The 25,225-nt window shown below is 33.2% G+C and overlaps 1 protein-coding gene across 2 annotated transcripts in view; it reads left to right on the forward strand.

Annotated features, from left to right (window-relative positions):
- Positions 1 to 25,225, forward strand: part of dpr21 (defective proboscis extension response 21) — a 113,599-nt gene that overhangs the window by 42,345 nt on the left and 46,029 nt on the right. For both annotated transcript variants that reach the window (XM_081747502.1, XM_081747508.1), the window contains exon 2: positions 13,045 to 13,255. In XM_081747502.1, the coding sequence (XP_081603628.1) occupies positions 13,045 to 13,255 (211 nt within the window). The remainder of the gene's footprint in view (positions 1 to 13,044; positions 13,256 to 25,225) is intronic.

A 25,225-nucleotide genomic window follows, 5' to 3' on the forward strand; every position in this document is an offset into this window, starting at 1 on the left:
TTGCTTGTAGTTTCCCAGCAACTATAACCAAGGCAAATAAATCTTTTGTTTGAACTTCCTGCCTAATTTTCAAGATATTTCCACAGAAAGAAAAAAAAATGAGTTTCGTGTTACATTTACGAAACTACAGTAAACTTTCAATCTATGCGAATTGAATACTGAGACCGGAAATCGTAAAAAGTAGAACTTCTGGTACAATAGGGGGGAAAGTGTGAGAAAAAGGACGTCTCACGTTGAATTTTTCACGCTGTCTCTTATAAATATTACTTTATGATGATTTATAGGAATATATGGCGGGTGGGTGTGTAAAGTGCATTAAGTCAAAAATTAGCGTTTTGGAGAAGTCGCATTTCAGGGTTCAGACATAAGTCCAAAATCTGGTTTAGGGAAAATTATTAGCTGTTGTAGCTCTTCATGCTAATAAGACTGTTTTTTGGATTTATGTCGAAAACCGGACTTTTGAATTTAAAATCTGAGCTTTCAAATGCGATCTCTGAAAAGCACTTTTTTTTATACTTAAGGCACTTTACACACCCACCCGCCATATGTATTCAAAACTGAAATTTCTACTGTGTCTTAGTATTTCTGGTTTCAGTAGAAGAATTAAAAAAATCTATTCCTCGCGGATACTGAATCCAGATAAAACAAAAACCCTTTCTCGCCTCATATTACCATTTTCGCTCTATGGGGATCAATATTAGAACCGAAAGTTAAGCATATTTTTACTATTTCTGGAGTAAAATCGGAGGTAGTGCCTATTCTTATGGTACTGAATTCATATCAGATACTTGCTTCTCGCTATCCATTACCATTTTCAGCTGTGCGGATCAGCTTTGAAACCGGAAATCGTAATATTCAGAACTTCCGGTTTAAACAGAAGAATAAATATGAAGATAAATCTTGTATACCATTACTTACTACAGTTAGACATTTTTGTTCTATAATGATCGAAATTGAAAATGGAGCTAGTAGCAGTAGAATATTTTCATCAATTCTCGTTCAAACAGAGAAATGAATTCAAAGATAAAAACTATTCTTACAATATTAACTCCTATCGCCAAAAAGAAAAAATCTCTATATACTACCATTTTGCTCTGTCTGTGTTCAAACCAGGCAAACGTAGATTATCATCACTTGCGGTAAATATAGAGAGATAACGGTCAAAATGAAAGTTTTCTTCTTGCGCCACTCGATTGATTAAAAAAAAACTGCTTGTCGCTATCAATTACCGTTTTCATTCTGTAGCAATCAACGTTAAAAATAGAAATGATTTATTTCTACCAATTCTGGTTTAAATAAAACATCAACAAAGGAGATGGATTTATTATTTGTATCTTCTCGATATCCCTTATTGTTTTTGCACTATGCATATGAATAAAAAAACCGAGAATAATAACACATTTCTAAAGTTTACGTTTGAGTAGTGAAGATTGTGTCTTATCTTCAGACACTGAATCCATTCCAAAATACTACTTCTCGCTATCTATTACCATTTTCTATCTATGCTGATCAATATTGAAACTTGAAATTATTAATTTCTACCACTTCCAGATTGAATAGAGGGCCAATGATTTGATGTAATATATTTTGTGGACGCTAAATCGATGTCAAGGAGTCATTTTTCGTTATACTTTACTGTTTTTCTTCAACGGAAATCCATATTGAAACATGAATTAGCACTTAAGTTCCACAACTTTCGTTTTTAGAAAGTGATATATGGGTGAAGATGATATATTTTCTTGAAACAGCTGAATCAGCTTCAATAAACCACTTCTCGCTAGCTATTATAGTTTATTCTGTCACCAACATTGAAACCGGAATCGGTTGATTTCTATTACTTCCGTTTTGAATAGAAAATTATAACGGAGGAGATGGAACCTATTTCCAGAATACTAAATCGATTACAAACCATTTCTTGGTATCTTTTACCGTTTTTACACTTATAATTTTATCTGTCGACAGAGGGATGGACAGATATACTAGGCATTTTATAAGACATCCATGTAGCATAGTTTGGTAGTCTAAAAAGTATAATAGCAAAAAATGGTCAGTTATAAACTCTTGCTGAGGCCGTGGTAGAATATTCACCTCTGGTACGTGAGGTTCCTGATTCGAACCCAACCCGCACCAAAGTGAGTTTGGAGGTGCACGGACACGGTGTGTATAGGTTTACTCGGGGTTCTACCGTTTCCTCTCATTTACTTTGTTGCACCGTTATCATTCATCTCATCATCGTCCACTTCCTAGTCTTGTTGTATAATCGTGTGCAAAGTCGAACTAAAAAATAAATAAAAAATAAACTACTCCTAACAATTCTAGACATATAAACGCAAAGAAATTAGCACATTTCCATAAGATTCACGTGTTTTCTTAGTAGGTAATATATTTTTTTTAAAAAAACCTCTAGCCACCAACCTATATTTGAAAGATACTGTATTTAAAAAAAATCAAATAAATGTTAATCCTCTTTCATCGATTCGAATATTTCTTTAAAGTCAAGGTTTTACAATTTCTTACGTATAGTTGTTAGAATATGATATTTAACGCAGAGGTATGTGTACTGTGCAAGTTCAGTAATAATGTAGAAAGAAGTTCACGACACCTGTCAATTGCATGGTAAACGTGATAGACTACAGTAGCTCCAGATGACACATAATATAAACTCAAAATGATGTCAGAATATCCGTCCTTTTAGGTTGGAAAATAATAAATGAAATATGATATTGCGAAAATAGAGATGTGGAAATGGAAATAGAAAACAAATATTACCCAAGACCGAATATACTATGTGATAAAGCGTGCTCTCCATATTCGTCTTGCCAAATTCTACGCTGTGTGGGGAAAGAGCCTTACCTCAGATAGAAATATAAATAGTGGTTTGAATTAAGCAGTAGATCTCTCTTCTTAACCGATAAGGAGTGTTGGAATGCAATCTATCTTTATTGTAAATATCGCACTCGTAAACTGTCTTGCAGGTAGACAAACAACCTGGTCCTTATTATTAACATGTAGTTTACCATTCTTAACCCTATAAAAGAACCTTTAGCAATATGATTTTCTGTCCAGTGATTGTAGATGTGGCCTGTCATTATGTCAAATGATAGTCAAAAGAGAGGTGTTGCGAGGCAACCAAGAGTTCTATCATTTGCTTCCTTCACTCTTTTAACTTGTTCATATCTAATATCTGCTGGAAGGACTACTCTAGTAGTCCATTATGCTTGGTAGGAAAAAAACCTTTGATGGTACTATCTAAACAAAAAAAAGGTTGTTTAAAAGTTAGAATGTATTTTATGTTTCTGTTTGTCACTTCACTTATATAGGCGTGTTAGAATTGAGGCTGTAAGTTTTGACTTAGTGCTGTTTGTTTGTCTAGTGATATGTGTGTGAAAGAGAGAAGTGTTCAGTTTATGTCATTTTTGTGGAAACCAGTGCGTTTAATTTTGTGGAAGTTAGGTTCCTCCGATGTGGTTTATTTGACCTATCTAAAATGTTGCTGGCGATTTTATGATGTTGATAGAGTAAAAATTGACGATAAGTTCTTCATGATCGTATAGGTGGCTTCTTCTTTGATGGCTTCCAACTATTTGAAGTTAGAGCGCCTCTGTTATTTACTTCTTTATTCCCTACTGTTGTTGCTTGTTATTTGATAGTGGAGTGTCTATTCATTGTTGTTACATTTATTGGTGTATCGTGTTGTGCTTATGTACTATTTTTTATCTTTTTCATTAATCTTTATATAGTTTTGACTTCGTGCCGCTGATTTCTATGCTCGACGTTATCTGGACTTTCGCAGTCTTCGTTTGTTCTTTGGTCCTCATAAAGTCTCCAATTGCTTAGATAGTCGTTTAGCTAATGTTAAGTTCTGCGCTAGTTATAATAGCCATGTGTCTTCGCTGTCTGTTCTCCACGAGACGCTGAAAACATCTGATTCATGCATTATTTCGGTCATAAATATGATGCTACCATTTGTGCTGTCACCACAACCGTAGTATGCTTGTGATACTATGGCGATACTAGGATGAATTGGAAGCTAAGTTCGTATGTAGTTCTTAACTTTTCTATTTTATGCCTGAAGTGATACAGTTATGTCATAATTAACATGTTTGCTAAATTTCTCAGGATCGTGCATGAACATGTAAGCAAATGAAGAAGCTATAATTTCTAAAAATGTATTCGTGTGGCTGTATAGTTCAAGTTTCTTCTTACATGTTTTGTAAGTAGATATTCTTTTATGACACGGAAGTATGGCTGGTGTGGGTTTCCAATAGTTGCATCTTGTGACAAGTATTTGGATTATCAGTTCAGAACCGTGAGCTTAGTCTCTCACGTTTGATATTTTTTGAGAGAATGGACTTTCTCTAGTGTTGATATCTGGAGGAACATGTATATACTATATTTTTACATTGTATGATGATACCTTTTCTTTCAGTACTATTGGTGATCTTTCAGAAAATGAAGTTCCTAGCCTATCATGCGTTACAATAGAGCTTCTCTACTATGTTGTATACACCGTTATTGTAGATGAACTCTTTTCATATGAGTCCGTGGAAATTCGGAGATGGAGCTGCTTCTTCCCCAAGCAGGCTTTCCTATACTATTTTATTTTGCATTTTTTGAGTCAAGTTATGTATCTTCCATAATGTGATTGAAGTTTCTGTCTTCTCAGGATCTTATTTTATTCTGGTCGGCCTTTATTGTTTTCCTCACCAAGGTAATATTTATCGTTTGTGTGGGATTGGTTGTAAGAAAAAACCTGTTTGAGAAACAAGAATCAAGAAGTATAGCATTTCTGTCGACGAATTCACAAATAAGAGCATCGGAAATCTTAGCGTGATCTGATCACACCTTACACGGCTAAAAGTTGTTTAGGCGCCGCGGTTCTCTGTGGCTGTGTTGGAGAACTGATGATGCAAAGAAAATGTACAGCTAATATAAGCAGCAATGTGACGGAAACCAGTTGATTTAGGTTCAAATGCACATCCTAGCGACATGTTTACGTAATAAATAAACTCATTATACTACACGGAAAGTGAATTCACGCTAGGCATGAACCAATTAGCATGCCATTACCAAGCCTCGTAATTGAGAAATTTGATTTCAGTGTGTGTGAATATTGTAACATTACATAATGCTCTTGTCTCAGTAAGAACAGCATTTTAACCCAACTGAATTCTCATTTTCAGAGATTTAGGAAATTCACTGTATGCGAATTCATGGACCGAGAGCAGCACTCAAAATCAAATTTCAATTCGACTGCCGCACACAGAAGTATATTTATAAAAAAAAAAAAGCTATTATGTTTTGAACAGTGTGAACCGACCTGGTTCTTAGTCATTTGCTTAAAAATGTTTATACTTTGGAAATGAAAACAGCAGTTATGGGCATATAATTTGTTACTCAGCTTTTCGCTCTATAAAAATTTTTGCGTAAGTACCTTAGGATTCCGAAACATATATTTTTGAACAGCGCATATATTAGTTCCTAATAAAGTCTTGATCTGACTGCGGTAGGTACCATAGTTTTGGAGCTATGAACCTTTAAAGTTCATTTTTTCATGTTTTCATCAGCCTATAACTGCGAAAGGAAGCATTTGTGCATCCAGGTTGGTCTATACTTTAAGTCTTATGTCAGGAATACTTTAAGTCTTGGTGTCAGGAATCACCTTCCAAACGTTGTCGGTGTTGTTTTGAAACACCCGATATATATGTTGTATATATATATATATATATATATATATATATATATATATATATATATATATATATATATATATATATATATATATATATATATATATATATATATATATATATATATGTGTGTGTGTGTGTGTGTGTGTGTGTGTAGCGGAAATATCTTCTCTGACTTTAAGTTAGCTGAGAAGAGCTTTAACTTCTGGAAAACCTAACAGGCGGCAAATCTACGAAATCTAGATTCAGTTTTTCTAAATCAATTTTAAGATGAGTCCTGAGTTAGGGTTTTTCAAGTAGTATATTTTTTAAACGAAACACAAAATTCTATAATAATATTAGAGTTTAATGAAAAAGAAAAGATCCAAAAATTATATATATAGAAAGAGAGAGAGAGATATACATACGAATTATATCTTATTGAACTAAATATATATATTGATGCGTGTTAAAATCTCATACATAGTTTTCGAGATTATTGAAAAAAATCTTTGTAAATCTAAACATTAATGCTGTATCAGGACCATGCCACATAGTGAAGTGAAACTCATACCGATATATATCTCATTAAGCTCTTTGTTATGATACTAGCCATTTGACAGTATACGTTATACTATGGTTAATAAGATATAATAGCATAAAAATATCATTAACTCCTAATTTTAATTTGTGTTTAACTATAGTATTGTCTAAATATAAGACTTACATCAGTTATTACATTACATCTTGAATAAAATAACATTCTTGATGGTAAATCCTTATAGGTCGTTCTTGAAAACATAATTTTGGAAAAGATTTTGTATGCCGCAAAAATGTTTCACTTCTGTTCCCAAAAGCGAGTGCTGTGGTTCAGTGGTAGAGCGTTCACCTTTGATGCGTGGAGTTCCTGGTTCGATCTCAGCTCACACCAAGTGCACTTTGTGTCCGTGGGTTTTCTCGGGGTTCTCCCGTTTCTTTCTCAACTTATTTATTCCATCATTGCATCCATTTCTTATCGTCACCGTCTCCTTTATCCTAGCCGGCATATGCGTGGGACGTAAAGCTGAAAGATTTCATTTCATTTCATTTTGTTCCCAGGAATAATTGTTTCTCTCTCACGTGGTTCGCATCCTTCATTAAGCTGTAGCTTCTCCATATCTTACATATTCTCGCTGCTGAAACGAACGCTAAACTCAAATCAAACAATGTTCTTAAAAAATAATTGAATATCTATTTCTCTGGAAGAAATCGTTATTTATCTGTGCGCTGCTGTGTTTACGTAGAAAAATACCTGTTAACTAGCAGATTTATCTTTTGTTAATTGCTTTTTATTCGAATGGTGACACAGATATTCGAATGGTGTATAATTTACTTCTAAGATTCTATGGTGTCATTCAGTCTATGCTCATAAAGAACATTCCTATCCTGAGATTTCCAGTTATGGTTTAAAATTATTTCTACAAGTACAATGATTTTTTGTGTAATACAAAAAATGCGTTTGCATAAATTCCAAAATTAAGAAAGGGATAGAATTCATAACGTTTGTAGGGTTCTGCTGATTTAGTTTTCGTTTCTTTTTCTTTTCGGTTCTTCTTTGAAGAAAAAATAGACTAACAACTACTTTTAATTTGATTTCCACCAGTTTACAGACATCTTAAGTAAATATAGTGTAGTCACCATACCTTTGATGAGGAAGAATGTTTTACTTTATTCTAAAATTCGGGAATATATATATAATGATTAGGTGTATGTGCTTTCTAGATGATGTGGTGCTTAAAATCTCTGATCCGAATCTAAAAAGAAAGTCAATAAGATGTGAGATAACTTGAGAAAGGGCTCTGAAGAATATAGGATAAACGTAAATGTGAAAAAGATAAAAGCCATAGTGATTGGATTGGAACGGATTATAGAGTTTGGTGTCAAGTATAGGAGAGGAGGAAACAGAACAGGTGACAAGGTTTCAATACCTCAGTAGTATTATTAGTAACAATATGAAGTGCAAGCGTAAAATGAAAGCAAGGATAGGTATGGTGAAAGCAGCCTCTTGGAGGAAGAAAAGTCTGTTTTGTGGGACTTTGAATAAAGAGTTGAGAAAAATATTCATAAAATGCTTCGTGTGAAGTAATGCAGCAGAAACATGGACATTATACAAAAATGATTAAAAAGGACTGGAAGCTTTCAAAATATGGATGTTTAAAAGAATGGAGAGAATTATTTGGGTGGAGCTGGAAACGAGTAAGAGGGTGCTGGAAATAGTGTGGGAGAAAAGAACAATTTTAGACATTACTAAGAAACGGAAGACGAACAGAATGGCACATTGACGAAGAAGAAATTTATCATGGCAGATGTGATAGAGGGTATGGTAGCAGGAAAGAAAAGATATAAAAACGTGCTAGTAGGAGGGGGCGAAGGAGACTACAATTAACAAACAATATCACAACAGGAAAATCGTACGTGAGGACGGAGAGATTAGCGGAAGACCGTAAGGCATGGAGGATTCTCAGTTTCGGCAAGTAACCTGCCAATAATGGCAAACTACCTATGATCATGATGATATATTACACATGTCTATTAAGTGGGGGAAGATTATTTCAGTTAGATAAGTGGTGTTAAAGCAAAGATTATTAAACATGAAATGAAACGTTTCAGTTTTACTTCCAACGGTTATGCCATGAAGACTAAAGGAGACGGATGAGAAATAAATGAAATAGTGGAATAAAAAAAATGGAAGGAAATGGAAGAAATCCGAGAACCCCCCCCCACACAGAGTGTATGTCCACCATAAAGTTTATCTGGCGAAAGCTGTGATCGAACCAGAGACCCAACACACCAGAGGTGAACGATCCACTACTGAACCACTGCGGACCCCTAAAAATTATTAAGGTAGATGATTGACACATAATAGAAATTTAGAGGTAGACTGCTCATCTACAGTGCTTAAAATCTCTGATCCGATTCAAGGTTAGTGAGCTTCTCCTTGCAGCAATTATAAGAAGAACAAATAACTTGCGTTTTACAGTGTCAAACTGTGGTAGACTTCCAAGCTCTGAAAATTCCATACTGAAACCTAAAGGTACTTGATCTATATTCTCAGGTCAGGAGACGATCAAAGATGTAACATATTCTTCGCATGCTGAATCAGCTTCACACCCAAGGGGGGTCCACCAGGTGCAGACCCCTCCAAAAGTTCCTAACTCAAGCATACATTTGTACACTTTCTCAATAAAACTATGTTCGTTTAACAGAAAAATGATTGATGTAGCATGAAAATTTCATCTTACACTTCATCTGTACTCTTTCTCTTATAAAAGCAATCTACAGTAGTTGTTTTTTTTTTCTTTCGAAAATATAAGTGGAAATATTTCACAATTACTTATTATCTTTTCGGGTGGTGAATAATACCCATTTAATACTACATAGACATATTGGACCCCTCCGAACAAAAATTTCTAGGCGTGAGTCTGTCCTGAATAAATATAAAATAAAATGTTTTCTTTATCTCTTCCAGTTATTACTGTATAGAAATCGATATTGAAAGAGGAAGTTGTACTAGTTTCACTACTTTCCGTTTTAGTAACAGAAGGAGAGCTAAGATAAAGTGTATTATTGGAATCATGTAGATTCATATAAACAAAAGTTTGTCGCCTCTTATTTCCTTTACGATATATGATAATGAACACTAGAACCCAAAGTGGTACTAAATTTCTATCATTTCCAGCTTCAATAAAGTCGATTATGGAATCTATTGTTACATTAATGAATTCATTAGAAAAAAATTGTTACTACTTGTTAAAATTTTTTGCACTATCGTACTCACAGTCAGTGTCAAAGCTAGAAATCGTATATTTTTATCTTCTCGATTGAATAGAGAGACATGCTCGAGATTCCCTGCGAGATTTTAAAAGAACGTTTTTTTTTTTTTTTTATATTTCTTACCCTTTCTGCTCTATAAGACTCTCAATGTATATACCATGCTTTGGAAGGCAAAGAGTTAAAGAATATAGTTCTCTGTACCTTAGAGAAAACAAGGAAAGTATGATAAAGACGAGTGAATGATAATGGAGAAATTAATAAAATGAAGATAATAAAAGGAGACGGGAGAGAATCTGGGAAGAGTATGTATTCCAGAGTATAGAAAGCAAGTTGCGATAAGATAAAACTAGGTTTATTTCACATCAGAGGAAACCGATCCATTTCTGAGCCACCTGTTTCGATAATTTCTTGTATATGGGTTTCCTCGACGTTTTGACATTTCTGAAATGGTTTTATTCCTTCAATTATGTTTTTATTATCATTCACTTTTTGATTACTCAGACTCGTTCTCTTAGCTATAACTTATTCATATTTTAAATTTCATCAGGTAGTCACTCACTACAAGTGTTCATTTCTTTTTCACTAAAATTCAAACATCATTGTCAATGTCCTGCTTTGATGTACAGTACACTATCGGATCATGAATTTAATCTATTCCACAACACGCTATTGCATTGAATTGTTCGTGAACTGAAATTATTTTTTCTCCTTTGAAATTAATGTAAATACGATTAATCCACTCTAACCACAGAAATATATTTTATGTATTTTAACATTCTTAAGTGTATCTTTTTTGTAAAAAGGGGTATATGAACCATGAATACGCTGTTATTGTTAAATTAGAACACAGCGTAATACTAGGTTTAAAGTAAAATTGAAAGAAACCAATACCAAACATGTTATCATATCGTTGTTAATTTACAGTCAAATGTAACACTAAAAATATAGCTGTTATTAATATAATAATGATTAAGTTTGAATATCTGTCGACAATAATAATTAAGTATTAGGTACATTTCTGTTCTTAATATAATTCTTTAACAAAACCATTCTAACAATATTTTTGGCAGTGTTTCCTTGTTAATTTTCATGAAAATCTTGTAATGTGTGAATTTATCTGAATTCACTCCAATGTCAACTCAACTGTTCCAAAATTCTTATGATACAAGATCAGAATTTCATATTAGTGAATAGATATAGACCTTCCTCTATTTAGTATACTACCAATACATATAGAATACCATCTTTTACCTTCAATGGTGTATACATTTTTTTACTTCTCATTATATAAGGGGCTATCAACTGAAACCCTTTCAGCGGCCGTAAATCATGAAATAAATTTTATTTCGAACGGAAACGTGTACACTATCTAGAGGCGTCTATGGTTAGAGTGCAGAAAAATATTGTTCAGAAGAAGTCACCAAGAGCGTTGAAACACTTGTCCCGCTCTGTTACTAACTTACAAATGCCGTCCATGTAAAATTTGTGCGGCTGACTATCAAACCAATCACGCACAGCGTCCTGAACCTCAGCGTCAGACTGAAATCTCTGACCTTTCAATGGCTTCTTTAGAGGCCCAAAGATGTGAAAGTCACAAGGTGAAAGGTCAGGGCTCTAGAGCGGGTGTCGCAATATTTCCCACTTGAATCGTTGAAACAAATCTAGCACTGGGTTTGCAAAGTGTGGACGCGCGTTGTCATGAAATACAATGACTCCAGCAGTCAATAGACCAGGACTTTTGTTTTTCGTGGCTCTCTGTAAATGTGACATGGTCTGACAGTAGCTTGCGGCGTTGATGGACTATCCTGGTTCCTTGAAGTCGAGCAATAATGGTCCATGGCAATCAAAGAACACAAACACCGTAACTTTACCCGCAGACGGTTGCGTCTTGAACTTTTTCTGACGTGGAGATGAGCGGTGTTTCCATTGCATATTTGAAGACTTTGAACTCTGTTCAAACTGATGGCACCAAGTTTTATCCTCATCAACAATGCGCAGCAAGAAGTCGTTACCTTCCAAATGGTAACGTGCCAAATGTTCAATGGCGCAACTCATACACTCCAACTTTTGGTTTTCCGTCAAAACCCTGTGGATCCACTGCGTGCACACTTTATGATACCCCAGATCTTTCACAGTTTTCTTAGCAGTACCATAACTCATGTTTAACCCGTTCGCTATGGATTGAATACTAATGCGACTATCCGCAGCTATAGCCGCATTCACATTTTCACGCGTGTTTTCTGTGGCAACAACATGGGCTTGACCACGACGGGGACAATCAGTGGTTTGTCCACGCCCCTTCCGAACCATTCTGGCCCAGTCCACCACTGTTGTTTTGGAGACGCATGAATCACCATACACGTCTTTCATACGCCGGAACACTTCAGCTGGTTGACAACCTTCAGCACTCAGAAACTGGATGACGACACGCTGGTCCTGTTTGGATGGATTGGGGATCTTGAACGCCATTTTTCAGTCGTTACACCTGCAAAACGGAAACGCGAATCAACAACATTCCTACACCCAACACGCAGGGACATTAGCCATTACACACTATTAAACAAACAATATCCTCCTACACACTATACCAATAATACATGGAGCGAATTGGTTCCAGTTGATCGCCCTTATATATATATATATATATATATATATATATATATATATATATATATATATATATATATGACAAAAAACCCTGTTTAACGTACTTTTTTAGTTTCACGGTGATTTCAGATTTAGTTGATCTTGAAGAATGGTGCGTAACTGCAAAGTCTTATTACCAATGTAAAGATTTTGTTTTGTTTAATTTATACCACTCAAATATCTTGCATCGCTGTATCATTTTGTTTTCATATTTTATATACGCTGAATGAAGTTGCATAATCGTAAATTTTAACCAGCGTAATTTAAATACGGTGCACTAACATCAATTAATGAGAAGACTAATACAGTTTTGTTAACATAATGATGGAACAATCTCATTAACCTTAAGGAATTTCTTGAAACTTGAAAATTACAGTTAAAAGCGTTTGAGAACACGACAGTTATATTGATACATTTCTTGTAAGTATTTAGTGCGCGGAAGTAGGTGTCTCTATTCTACTTATAAAAGATAGCTTTTACCTACATGTGTTTCAAATATTCAGAAATAAAGCGAGTACTATTTGGCTATTTTGTAATTTAGTGTCTTTTTCTAGTATCGATGCTGAAAGCGATGTAAATATACTGCTGAACATGGAATCCGAACCATATGAGCTCCTTTACACCAATAATTTAAAATATTACATTTTCTGTACTCAAAATGTCCGTTATCCACAATCACAAATGTTCCCGATTTCTGAGTGAATTGCAGTTAGACATAGTATAGTATATGTTTTCAATATATAAAATAATTTTTAGAAAGCCATAAAACATTACTTTTCTTCAGCAAAGAGTACAACACAGAACTTCTCTATGAGTTTCCGTTACATACGGGCTTTACTAATTTTATATTTTATTGTATTTTTTTCTAGTATTAGCATTATCGTGCAATGATAATTTTTTGTTATCTTTCTTACAGGTGTCGTGGGTTCGACACAGGGACATTCACCTTCTTACAGTAGGTCTCTATACGTACACAAGTGACCAACGATTTGCTTCCATACACTATCCACATTCAGAGGATTGGATGTTGCAAATTCGATATCCACAAAAGAGGGACTCTGGAGTGTACGAGTGCCAAGTGAGCACTACCCCTCCTGTTGGCCACTCAGTCTATCTTTCAGTAGTTGGTAAGTGTTGACGTTCTTCATCAAGTATTTTTTTAATAATTGGTAACCGCTATCCTTCTTTTTTTAAATGTCTTTTAGTTAGTACGTGCAGTCTTTCAACATGAAAAACTATTTTTTTTTTAACAAAAAGGATTTGAAAATCAGTGGCGAAGTCTCTGCTCATCAGGAGATGCAATAATGAAAATACAATATAGGAGAAAACATATTTTAAAGTTCTTAAAGCTTAACTCAAAATTCAATCAGAATGTGCCTACATTTGTCCGAAATCAGACAAAAGACCGGAAAAAACAGCTAAAATACAAAAGAATTTCGCACGTCAAAACAGGATCCATTGCCTCGCTCTGTATGTCCCCTCTTGCTAAAAGGCATATTCATCTACGAAGTTAGCGAAGATATTGGTTTATTACAGTATGAAACTTAAAGGAAACAGGCGATTTTCTGAAGGAGAATCTAAGGGTTTTGTTTGTATCCTACAAACCAATGTTTAATTACGAATCTTATAATATACATGAGTAATTTTCCTGGGAAAAGTCTAGTAGTAGTTTATTCTTCGAAATAATTTCCTCTCGAACCATTCTCTCATAAATGATTCCAGTAATTTTGATTATATTTGATATATAGATATTTCATACTGGCAAGGCTAAAGTAGATGGTGGGAGTGAGAAACAAATGAAATGGTGGAATGAAGACACTTGGAAAAAACTGGAGAACCCCGAGAAAACACATACATACGGTGTTTGTTGGCCACAAAGCTCACTTGACGCCAGTGGGGATCGAACCAAGGACCTCATACATCAGAAGTGAAAGCTCTATCACTGAGCCACCGCGGTTCCATAGACTTTAGTAAACTATCAAAGAAATTTTAATATTGAGGTGAGACTTTTTGAACATTTTTTTTAAAAAAGGCTATTAAAATGATTTTGTTCATGTCATAAATCCACAAGGAGTAGTTTACTCTTAGGATAAAATTTCTTGGAACTGAATTTTTGGAAAATACTTATTATAATTTTAATAATGTTTATAACGTAACTCAAAGGTCCTCAGTTTGTATATATTTATATAACTAGAAGGCTACTGATTTTCATCAAAAACCATTTACACACGGTATCATGATATTACCTTTTATTGTAGGATGTAACACATTAAACTTATTTTTACACACCTTAAAAATTGTACATATAGTATTCACATGATGGATCCGCAATTAAGCATTATTTCTCTTGTGTTGGTATGAGAACCAATTTCACATCGTCGAATTTGTATTACTATATTAACAAAATAGCAACGTATATCAACTGAAAGAGAAATTACATCTATATCATTTTTTATATATTTTTCTTCTTCTTTTCTTAAACAGCTTGTGCATAATTTAAAAGTACATTCTGCCCACAATAACTTAATTTAGTTTAGGAAGTGAGAACGAGAAATTTAAGTGCGGTGCCTCATACCTTTTCATGTTTCTCAAATTGCAGATCAATGTCATATACAGCTTCAATACTAAGAAAGGAAAAAATTACAAGCAAATAATCTACCAATTCAAAGCTAAAATAAGGTCTTGAAATTAAAATGAAATAAAACATAATGACAGTACTTTGCTAAACCTCCCCCATTGATTGAAATTTTTAACATGTGCTTGTATAATTTTGGTGAGTAGACTTGTTACCTAGAAAAAAAAAGTAATTTGGAATTCGATAGTATTCCTTTTGAGGTTCTGAACGAAAGCCAATTTTCTGAATCCACTAACTTAAGATCGGAGAAGAAAACAACAGCAGTCGTTTCCAAACAACTTGATCACACCTCTGGTGCAGAGGTCAGCTGGTCAGGTTCTTTGAGCGAAACAAATCGATTCTTAGACACTTCCAACAAGTGGCGCCTTTCCTAATTTAGTTCTTACATCTGTGTGGGATACAGCTGCTATCAAGCCAAGACAAGTTTAGTTATTAATTTAGGTGTCCAAATAAATATGAGTATAATATAATCATAATTAATTACTTCCTCTATCTATAAATAAAAGACGTCCTGACTGATTGATCAACGCCTAAGACAAACTCAACAAGATCAACTAGAAACGAATAATTTGACACTGTATAGGATTTGTGACGTATGGTACCACTAAGGAAAGATTTTTCGGAAATTTGAAGTAGAAGGAGTGATATTAGAGGTTTCTATTAATAAAGATTAGATGTTAATATCTAGGAATTCCTTAGTTTGGAGACATGAAACTTGATATTTAGACTTTTTGTTTAAAATATATGTTTCAGAGTTTTCATACTTGAATTAGAAGGGAAGAAAAAAGTTGAAAATGAAAAGTATACGGGTTGCAATTATTACATTAGAATTCCATATATCGGAGTAACTTAAATTTAAAAATAAAATGAAATTTTTGAGTTTTACGTCGTAGCATCAAACTTGGTACTTAAACTTTCTGTTTCAAACGATTAAGTACTGTGTTAGTATTTTTGATATAGATGGAAAGCACAATAGTTCACTGAGATACTCATACGAGGTGTTCCAATTTTCTTTACGATACTTCTAAAAATCTTTGAATTTAACGTCCCACAATTATGCCCTTTAAACTAAAGGAGACGATGATTAAAACAAGTGAAAGATTATGGAAGAATTGGTGGAATAAGAATGTGGAAGGAAGTGAAAATACCTCGAGAAAACTCACGGACACGATGTTGTTCACACCAAACTTACTTGTCCACACATCGAGGGATCCCACCCACCAGATATAAGCGCTATACAACCGACTCACCGTCCAACTGCGAATTTTCATAATTCTTTTTGAAAAAACACAGAATGATGAATTCAAAATGTTCTTCTTAGTAACATCTGTGAGTATTTGCTCTTTTATATATATATATATATATATATATATATATATATATATATATATATATATATATACGAAGTGTAATTTTTTTCAACTACAACACATTAAAACCAGACTCTATTCAGAAGGAAGTATTGAGAGCCCAGGGACATAATATACAAGGTGTTTCAAAACAACACCGATTACATTCGGGAGGTGATTCCTGACATCAAGATAAGACGAAAAGTATAGATCAACCTGGGTGCACAAGTGCTTCCTTTCAGAGTTGTAGGCTGTCAAAAACATGAAAAACTGAACTTTGATGGTCCATAGCTCCGAAACTATGAGACCTACCGTAGTCGTGTCAAGACTTCACTTAGGAACTAATATGTGGGTTTTCCAAAAATACATTTTTCAGAATCCTAAGGTACTCACACAACAATTTTTGGAGAGGGGGTTTGGCTCGGTGTCATAATTTGAACTACTCACAAACTAGCTCTATAAAAATTGTTATGGAAGTACCGCAGGATTGTAAAACATAGATATTTGGATAGATCACATATTAGTTCCTAAGTAAAGTCTTGACCTGATTACGGTAGGTCTCATAGGTTTGGAGCTATAAGCCTTTAAAGTTTTTCATGTTTTCGACAGCCTATAACTCCGAAAGTATATATTTGTGCACCCAGGTTGGTCTATACTTTTTGTCTTATCTTGGTGTCAGAAATCACCTCTAAACGTTGTCGGTGTTGTTTTGAAACATGCTGTATATAATAAAAATAATACTTATTTTTAGGGGGAACACATACAAATTAGAGTTTTCTAAGAGACGCGATTTCGGCCAGTATCATATCGGAAAGGTGAGGTCAAAATGTTTTCTTGTCTTGAAAACTGTATCATTTTCTATTGGAAGAGCTCCTTCTCGTCTTCTTGGATCTCATCAAGAAAATCTTGTATCGTCTTGTCTCGTCTCGTAGACAACACTAATAAGAATTTAGGGAGCATATCATGATACTGCGCTTCAGACATCGACAGCCCTGATGAATTATAAGTATAATTTATTAAATGTGTTAGGACATGTATTCCACAGACAATTCAACTATAATTTCATATCAATTCATTACGTTTATTTCGTACTTCACTTCCAGTTTCAGAAACATACTTAAGAATTTTAGGAATTATCCAAAACGATGGATCAAAAGATTCCGATCTTGGCCAATAATAATAATAATAATAATAATAATAATAATAATAATAATAATAATAATAATAATAATTATTATTATTATTATTATTATTATTATTATTATTATTATTATTATTATTATTATTATTATTATTATTATTATTATTATTTTGGATTAGGGGCTATAAAACTTTTGAGCGATCCTTAAATTAAGTTTTCGTATTTTCAACGGAATAAGCACATCATACTGAGTTAAGTGATAGTTTGGGTTTGGTTACACTGTATGTAGTTCTCCCAATAGAAGGAATACAAGAGATTTTTTGATTGAAATATATTGGATATTTTGATCCAATAAAACTCCTATATGAAACTTAAAATAGAGATTATTTATATTAAAAGCAAATATGTCATAATTTTAGATGGGATGTTGTCAAGTTTAAATTGATAAATATGCACTAATCAAGCTTTCCACTACACTAGAAAGACGATATTATACAGCATTGTTAATTATATATGTCTCCATATAATATGATTAATTATAAAATTTTGAATGTTTTAAGTATGTTCTTGACCTAGGAAGGCGTATATCACTCGATAGATCACATTATACAGAACAAAATGGTCTTCACGAAGGTACATTATCATGAGTAGATTTTGAGAAAATTGATTTTCTTCGCTGCAGTTGATAATTTTCATTCTTCTGGAATAGATTCTTTTTTTATTTATTTTATATGAAAAATAAACAGTGTTAACTAACAGATTATATCTACTGTTGTTTGCTTTCTCTAACAGTGAACACATACTCTTTCAATGGTTCATATTCTACTTGGAAGTATTAGTAGATAATATCCATAATAAATATATTGCAAAGTTATGGTAAGACCGTCATATTAAAGTGCTAACCATTCATTTTTAAGAAAGAAATAATATTGATAATGTTTATTTTTTCATTAAGTAAAAACTAGAGTAAAGCTTTAAAAGAAGGAGAAGCTTTGGCTTTATTAGTGATAAGTAAAGATCTACACTTTTAACACCATGACTTATAAACAAGATAAAGTAATCACCAAGACACTCCAGACTCATTTAAATCCCAGTTTGCAATGGGTACCCAACAGGTAGGAGCTGGCTAATCCCTGAACCACATTTGGACGAGAGAGTACCAGACAATGAATTCCACTGGAATCGTACCCAGACCTTTCTTTTGGAAAATAGACCTCTTATTAGATATGCAGTAGAATAGGTAGAAATTTTAGAAATATATTTTGATACTCATTTATTCATAGTTGGTAATAGTAAAATTTGAATTTACCCAGATGGAGAGAAATAATAAAATATAGCAGCCAAAATTGAGGAGATATCTTTCTGATAAGTAATAGGAATGATTAGATCTTTCATTTTAATTGGTCCTAAGCCGACACTCAGAAAGATAATCAAATGTTAGTTTATCTCCCAGTTGTTCTGTACGTATGTATGTATGTATGTATGTATCTATCTATCTATCTATCTATCTATTTATCTATCTATCTATCTAATCTATCTATCTATCTAGAAAATAATGTTGGTATAGTAACATACTTGATTCTGGCTCATTTGGGAATTTATCAAACAATCACGTGTGTAACCAAACTGACCATTAAATAGAACACATAGTGGAGTTCACTGACGCTAAAAAGTAAATTTGGAACTTTTGGGGTGAGCACTGTGCCACTAATGTGTAATAGTGCCACAACTTAAGAAACTTATTCTGATATTTTCATTTCATATTTTCCTCTGTTTACATGAAATTGATGATTGTCGTGATCTTTTAAAATTGAACTTCTAAACTGCTACTAAAAGAAACTACAGACTAGGCATTTCAGAAAATTAAATTTATTAGTAACTATCCCTGTATAATTTAGAAGTTTCAGTTATACATTTACATTTCTGTAATACATAAAGTTAAAACTGAGTCTTTCCCTGAAAAATAAAATAAAATAAAATCCATACTACGAGAGAAAGAGAGAGGTGTGTCTTACTGCCAAGGAAGCTCAGAAAACTTTGGTTATCTGTAATCGACTAGTAACTCTGAAAACATCAAGTCGTTACAAATCTTCTGTCACTGTCTTTAACGCACTTTTCATTCTTTCTTTTCGTTTGTGAATATTTGTTTCAAGCATTGCATAAATGCTGTCCGTGACATAGCTCCAAAGGAAGAATTCAAAGAGTGTTATTATTGGGGACAACCGTGATCTAGGAAATTTCCTCGTGATTGTATAGTTCGCGTATGCGTTTTCGGCACTGGAGACTCGTATTCGATTCCCTGTCATGTGGTTAGATCCTACATTAAGCTGTAGGCCTACGTCTCATCTAACCTAGGTGCTGAAAGAAACGCTTAACTCTAATTCAACTAACAGCCAAGATATTGGTCCATCATACCCCAATCCATATTCTACGGAAATTTTCAGAGAAATGTACGAAGAAGTGTACTCCAGTGTAAAAATATACGTTCCAATTGCAGAATAGCACTTGATTGATGATCCTGTAATGAAGGAACTACGTATAATTTACCAATGTGTCTAAACATGTATCCACAATAAAGATAATTTCGGGACTCCACACATTAACTTTTGAGAAGTCCCTTCCATGTTATTTAAATCATATAGTATCGTGAAACCACGAGAAATAAATGTTATATGAGAAAGTCCCATCGAATGAAGGAAAAATAATCTGCAAAATATCTGTACACTTAAAATAAATCAATACGTTTAATTTACGATTTCTGAAGTAAAATATTTCGACTATCGTTAAATTTGTAGGCTTTATTAGATTCTAACTTTATCATTTGTTTTATTATTTCTAGGAAATTATGATTACGAACGCTTTATTATTCTTCACTAAAGGTTGTGCTTTAGTTGCGTGTGTTTTATTGTGTGCTTTAGTTGAAAAGGGTTTAAAATATGTAGATGCATAAAATGGTAGGGGAAATATGAAGAAAAATAATGCAATTAAGAAAACGAACGTTATTAATATTTGATAGATATTATGCTCGATTGAAAAACATGTAATAGAGACTCCGAACTTATTACTGCATCTATCACGTGAGTCAATTAAAAAAGAAAGAAAAATGTTAATTGCTAGTTATAGCTTCCGAAATTTAGTGCTAAGCACTTCTACTGGCCAATGGACTAAAGAGAAATCGATGGCATATTTTTCAGATAGGCTGATATAAGTAGAGTGAACGTTGTAATGCATGGGTTTTTCATGAGAATTACCTTCATAATTGAATATTAGTAGAAGGATCGAAAGCTTGCTAGTGGAAAGCGAGCGAAGTGGGACGGGGAGATAATTTAGTCCTGTGGAAAAACATGTTGCCTATATAGAGAGAAGAACAAAATTAGAGAGCCTGCATGCATAAAAGAAAAAGTGTATGGAGTATGATAAGAGAAAGGGGGTGAGGGAATAAGTTCGTAAATTTATTAGTTGAGCGAGACAAAGTGTTTCAAGCTGCCATTGTAGCTTTTCTCAACGTTGTTTAGTTTAAAAACATATTCAGTATTGTATATAACTTTCTCAGAAAAAAAAAGTAATAAGCGTAATAATTTATCCTCTTCCAATCCTTACAAAATAGAAATTTCATTTTAAAATTTTCATTAATTTTTGTCTGCTTATAATCGAAAGAGAAAGGTTCAATTTGAATGTATTATTTAATTCTTTTTTTTTTTTAAGTAGACACTAGAATATATATTACGCATTAGTTAACCCTCAATGTTCTAGTTACAGAGGTATAATGAAGATAAAGAGAGAAGAAAAAATATTACTTGTGCAATATATAATTTCCTATATGAGAGAGTTTGTTTTCAAAGTCCTATAAGCCTATAAATGGTGATTCAAATTAGCGTAAAAGGGCGTGAACAACTTACTTTTTTTCTCAGAAACGACAAAGTAATTTAAAGGTTTGAAAAATATTCAATTACCTTGCGATTTTCTTCTTATCTTCAGTCATCACATTTATAGATTTGTATTTTATACGGGTGTTGTGGTGGCTCAATGGTAGTGACAAAGTATACCTTGCTTTGTATAGTGGCTAATGCGTGTGTCTTAGGATACGTGACCCCTAGTTCGAAGTAGTAGGGTTCCCTTATAGATAATCGAGTAAGCAAAAAAAAAAAAAAATATCGCGGGTCAAAGACAATGACCTAGGGGTGTGGCCCAGGATCAACGACCTATGTTTACCGAGGATCACCTCTCCATATTTTGGCAGGAGTACCTTAGCCCACCGTCTAATTTTCGTAGGGGTATCTAGGACCACTCCTTTATATTTTGGAAGTTGCCCAAACTGAAAATTTGGTATGGCAGTGTAGGACCAGGGACCAGTCACAAAAATGTCCTCTGCTGTCCCCATTATTACTTTCGATTTCGGCTGGGAGAGCAATTGGAACTTTAACTGTTCTCAATCTTTCTGTGTTCGTGACCAGTAGTCCTAAACAGTTGAAAAAGATTTTAAGAAAAAGATTTATGAAGTAGATTCCTTACTTCTGGTTCGTGGAGTTCCCGTCTCGATCCTAGCTCGTGACAAAGGGGCTTTATGGTGAACAAATACAGTATGCATTACTAACCTGGAGGTCTTCCCGTTTTTCCCCACTTTTTTGATTCCACCATTGCATTCCGTGTAATCACCACCGTATCCCTTAGCATCGGTGCATAATCGAAGACTGTAAACTAGAAATTTCCTTTCAGTTTATTTTGTAATTTATAAGAAAATAATATTATATATCCCATGACTTCAAATGACAGTCATATAATCACGTCATGAAAACAATTTTTGCACTAGAGAAACATTTCAATAATATATATATATATATATATATATATATATATATATATATATATATATATATATTATAAACTTAATATCACTTCAATGGAATCTTACTCATAAATATTCATATAATTTAATTTTCGTGGTATATGAGGCAAAATAGACTTTAGAACAACTCAGCAAGCTAGAACTATTAAAATCGTTGTATTGTCCAAAGAAAAGAAAATGATAGGTATCTACAATATCGTAGGCAGACTTTCATGAAAAGAGGGAAGTGGAAAGCATGCAAATTTCCAAATTCATATCGTTTCAGGGTTTTTGAATACATACTTTAATGTGGTAAATGTATTTTTTTTTCTTAATTTTTGTTCAAGAGAGAGGAGTTAAAACAGGACTCTTTGGGTACGCCACTATTTCCCCATATAAATCAATGGGCTACTAAAAGTACATATCACTTAGACACTCAATACTATTCAACGCAGGCCCGTAGCCAGTAGAAAAATGTAAGGAAGCCAATCCAATCATATTTTAGTTCATTTGCAAGCCTAGCGTAAAAATTTTAGAGAGGCCGTCCCATATGTCCCCTGTGGATACGGGCCTGTTCAACGCTAATCCAACCGTCCATCCACTCGAAAAAATAATTTAATTGTGTTTGGGTAGTTACAAAGTTACAAGAAAATTGGAAAAGAGTTTTCATTTTGTACTTATAAGTAGTGATGTGAAGTGGAAAATTTTCCTTTCTAAAAAATAACAATTCATAAGTAATCAAAAAAATTGCTTGAATTCATGTATAGAAAAGTTAAAAAGTGAAAGATCGCTTAAAGAATCTGAAAGTTTTCATGGTTCAGACAATTTTCAATACTATGTAGGAATAAGCGAAACAATTTTTCATGAATCGAAATATTGTCTGTCTTTTATGGAAAAATTGAAGAACTTTTTATGAGTCGGAAAATTTTCATCATTTTGAAGCAAAAAGTAAAACAACTTTTTGTGGATCGGAAAGTTTTGTTGCTCTGTAGGAAGAAGTGAAAGGAATATTCATAGATCGGAAAATTTTCATTACGATGTAGAATCAAGGGGAAAAACTTTTCATAAGCCGGACAATTTTAAATATTATATATAGTGATGTTAGGTGGAAAATTTTCCACTATATTTAACTGCACATTGAGCTACAAAATTGAAATTCTGGAGAGGAAAGTTAGTCAGCAACAAATTATAATTTTCCAGTTAGCTTTCGGGAACTGAAAAATTTTCTAATATTTCAAGTTGGGAAGTAAAAATTTACATAGTGTTTCTCTCTCTCTCTGCGAGCTTCTTCGTTGCTAAGCGGTTAGCATATGCGCCTTTGGCATGGGAGACCTGTTTGGATTCCCGGCTAAAGCTCATGTAGTTCGGATTCAACGTTAATCAGTTGGTCCCGTCTCATATAGCCTCGCTGCTGAAAGGGACGTTAAACTCAAAATCAACTCAATTCAACTCTCTCTCTCTCTCTCTCTCTCTCTATGTGTGTGTGTGTGTGTGTATCCAAAGTGCCGAGAATATACAACGAGTTCGTAGAATACAAATATCCCAATCTATCATTTAAAATTTAAATTTATTAAAAGTGATGAATATTTTCCGATTCATAAAAACATACTTCACTTATTCGTACATCGTTGATTAGCCGTAAAATTTATTGGTAATGAATATTGGCTTAAAAAGTTTTATGAAGTGAAAATCTAACGATTCTTCATTTCTTCAAAAATATTTCTAAAACTTCAATGCGTTCCTCCCTCAGAACCCACCTTTGATCTCACAAAATTATATTTCGTCAGTTTAATACGCGTAAGACGAAGTTTTCTCTTAGCTTTACTACTTTCCTAGATTTCCATACTGCAACATTTATAAATAAGTAAAGATAATATAAAGTGCCTACCGTAAATTTTTGACTATCCAAAATTTGAGTTTAAGTAACTCATGAAAACAAATACTGACCATTTTCTGGAAATAAACATTTATTTATTCATATATTCATTCAGAAGAGAAAGTGAAATATAACTTATAAGGAATCTTATTTCTGTAGTTGTTCCTCCAATAAAATAATAACGTAAAAAGCTGCCCTATTAGCGCTGCGTTCTAAAAGCAACAAGTAATTTCATTTTAATTTACAAAATAAAAAAAAAAAAACTATTTCTTTTTTATATATGTATGTACTTGTTCTATCGAATCGTCATTATTTCCATATATTTTTATACATAATAATGGTAGTTTTACAATACAAATATCTGCTCTAAGATGTTCATTATACAAATTCCAATATTGAAATTATGATTTACGAGTGTTAAACACAATACAATCAAAGCATTTCTTCTTATTTTCTGTTACAAAAATAATCTTCATAAGGAACTTTTATGTAGTTATTTCATTACATCGGCAGGCATATATGTGAAGAAATAGTGGAATTTTTTTGTTTTTCAAACAATTGATAAATTCACAAAGGTTTGTTTCTGATTTCTTGTTAAATTTTAAATATTGGAATAGGATATTTGTTCTCTACGAACTCGATATATGTTCCCTGCACTTCACACACACACACACACACACAAACACACACACACACAGAGAGAGAGAGAGAGAGAGAGAGAGAGAGAACACTGTCTAAATTTTTACTTCTCAACTTGAAATATTAGAAAATTTTGCGGTTACCGAAAGCTAATTGGAAAATTATAATTTGTTGCTGTCTAATTTTCCTCTACAGGAATTGAATTTTATATATCAATGTGCAGTTAAATATAGTAGAAGATTTTCCACCTAACATCACTATACATAATATCCAAAACTGTCCGGCTTATGCAAGTTTTTCCTTTTTATTTTAGATTTTCCTTTTTATTAGATTTAGTAGATTTTCCTTTTTATTTTCATAATTCGTTTAAATATTGCATATTCATACGCGTGTTAATATTACATTTTCATAAATATGTAACATATGTAATATTACATATTCTTATATAATATTACATATTTCTTACATTTTTAAGCGATTTTTGTTACATATTTATGTACGCATTTAGGGAGTTAATATTACATAAAAATCCGGACTCTACTCATGATGATGGCGGATAGGAAATATGAAGTTAGCATCCGGCTAGATGTGCAGTACTTAATGTATGATACTACGTTAATTAACTGTGTATA

This window comes from Thermobia domestica, chromosome 2 (assembly GCF_964235325.1).
Source record: "Thermobia domestica chromosome 2, izTheDome1.hap1.1, whole genome shotgun sequence".
Classification (NCBI taxonomy): Eukaryota; Metazoa; Arthropoda; class Insecta; order Zygentoma; family Lepismatidae; genus Thermobia; species Thermobia domestica.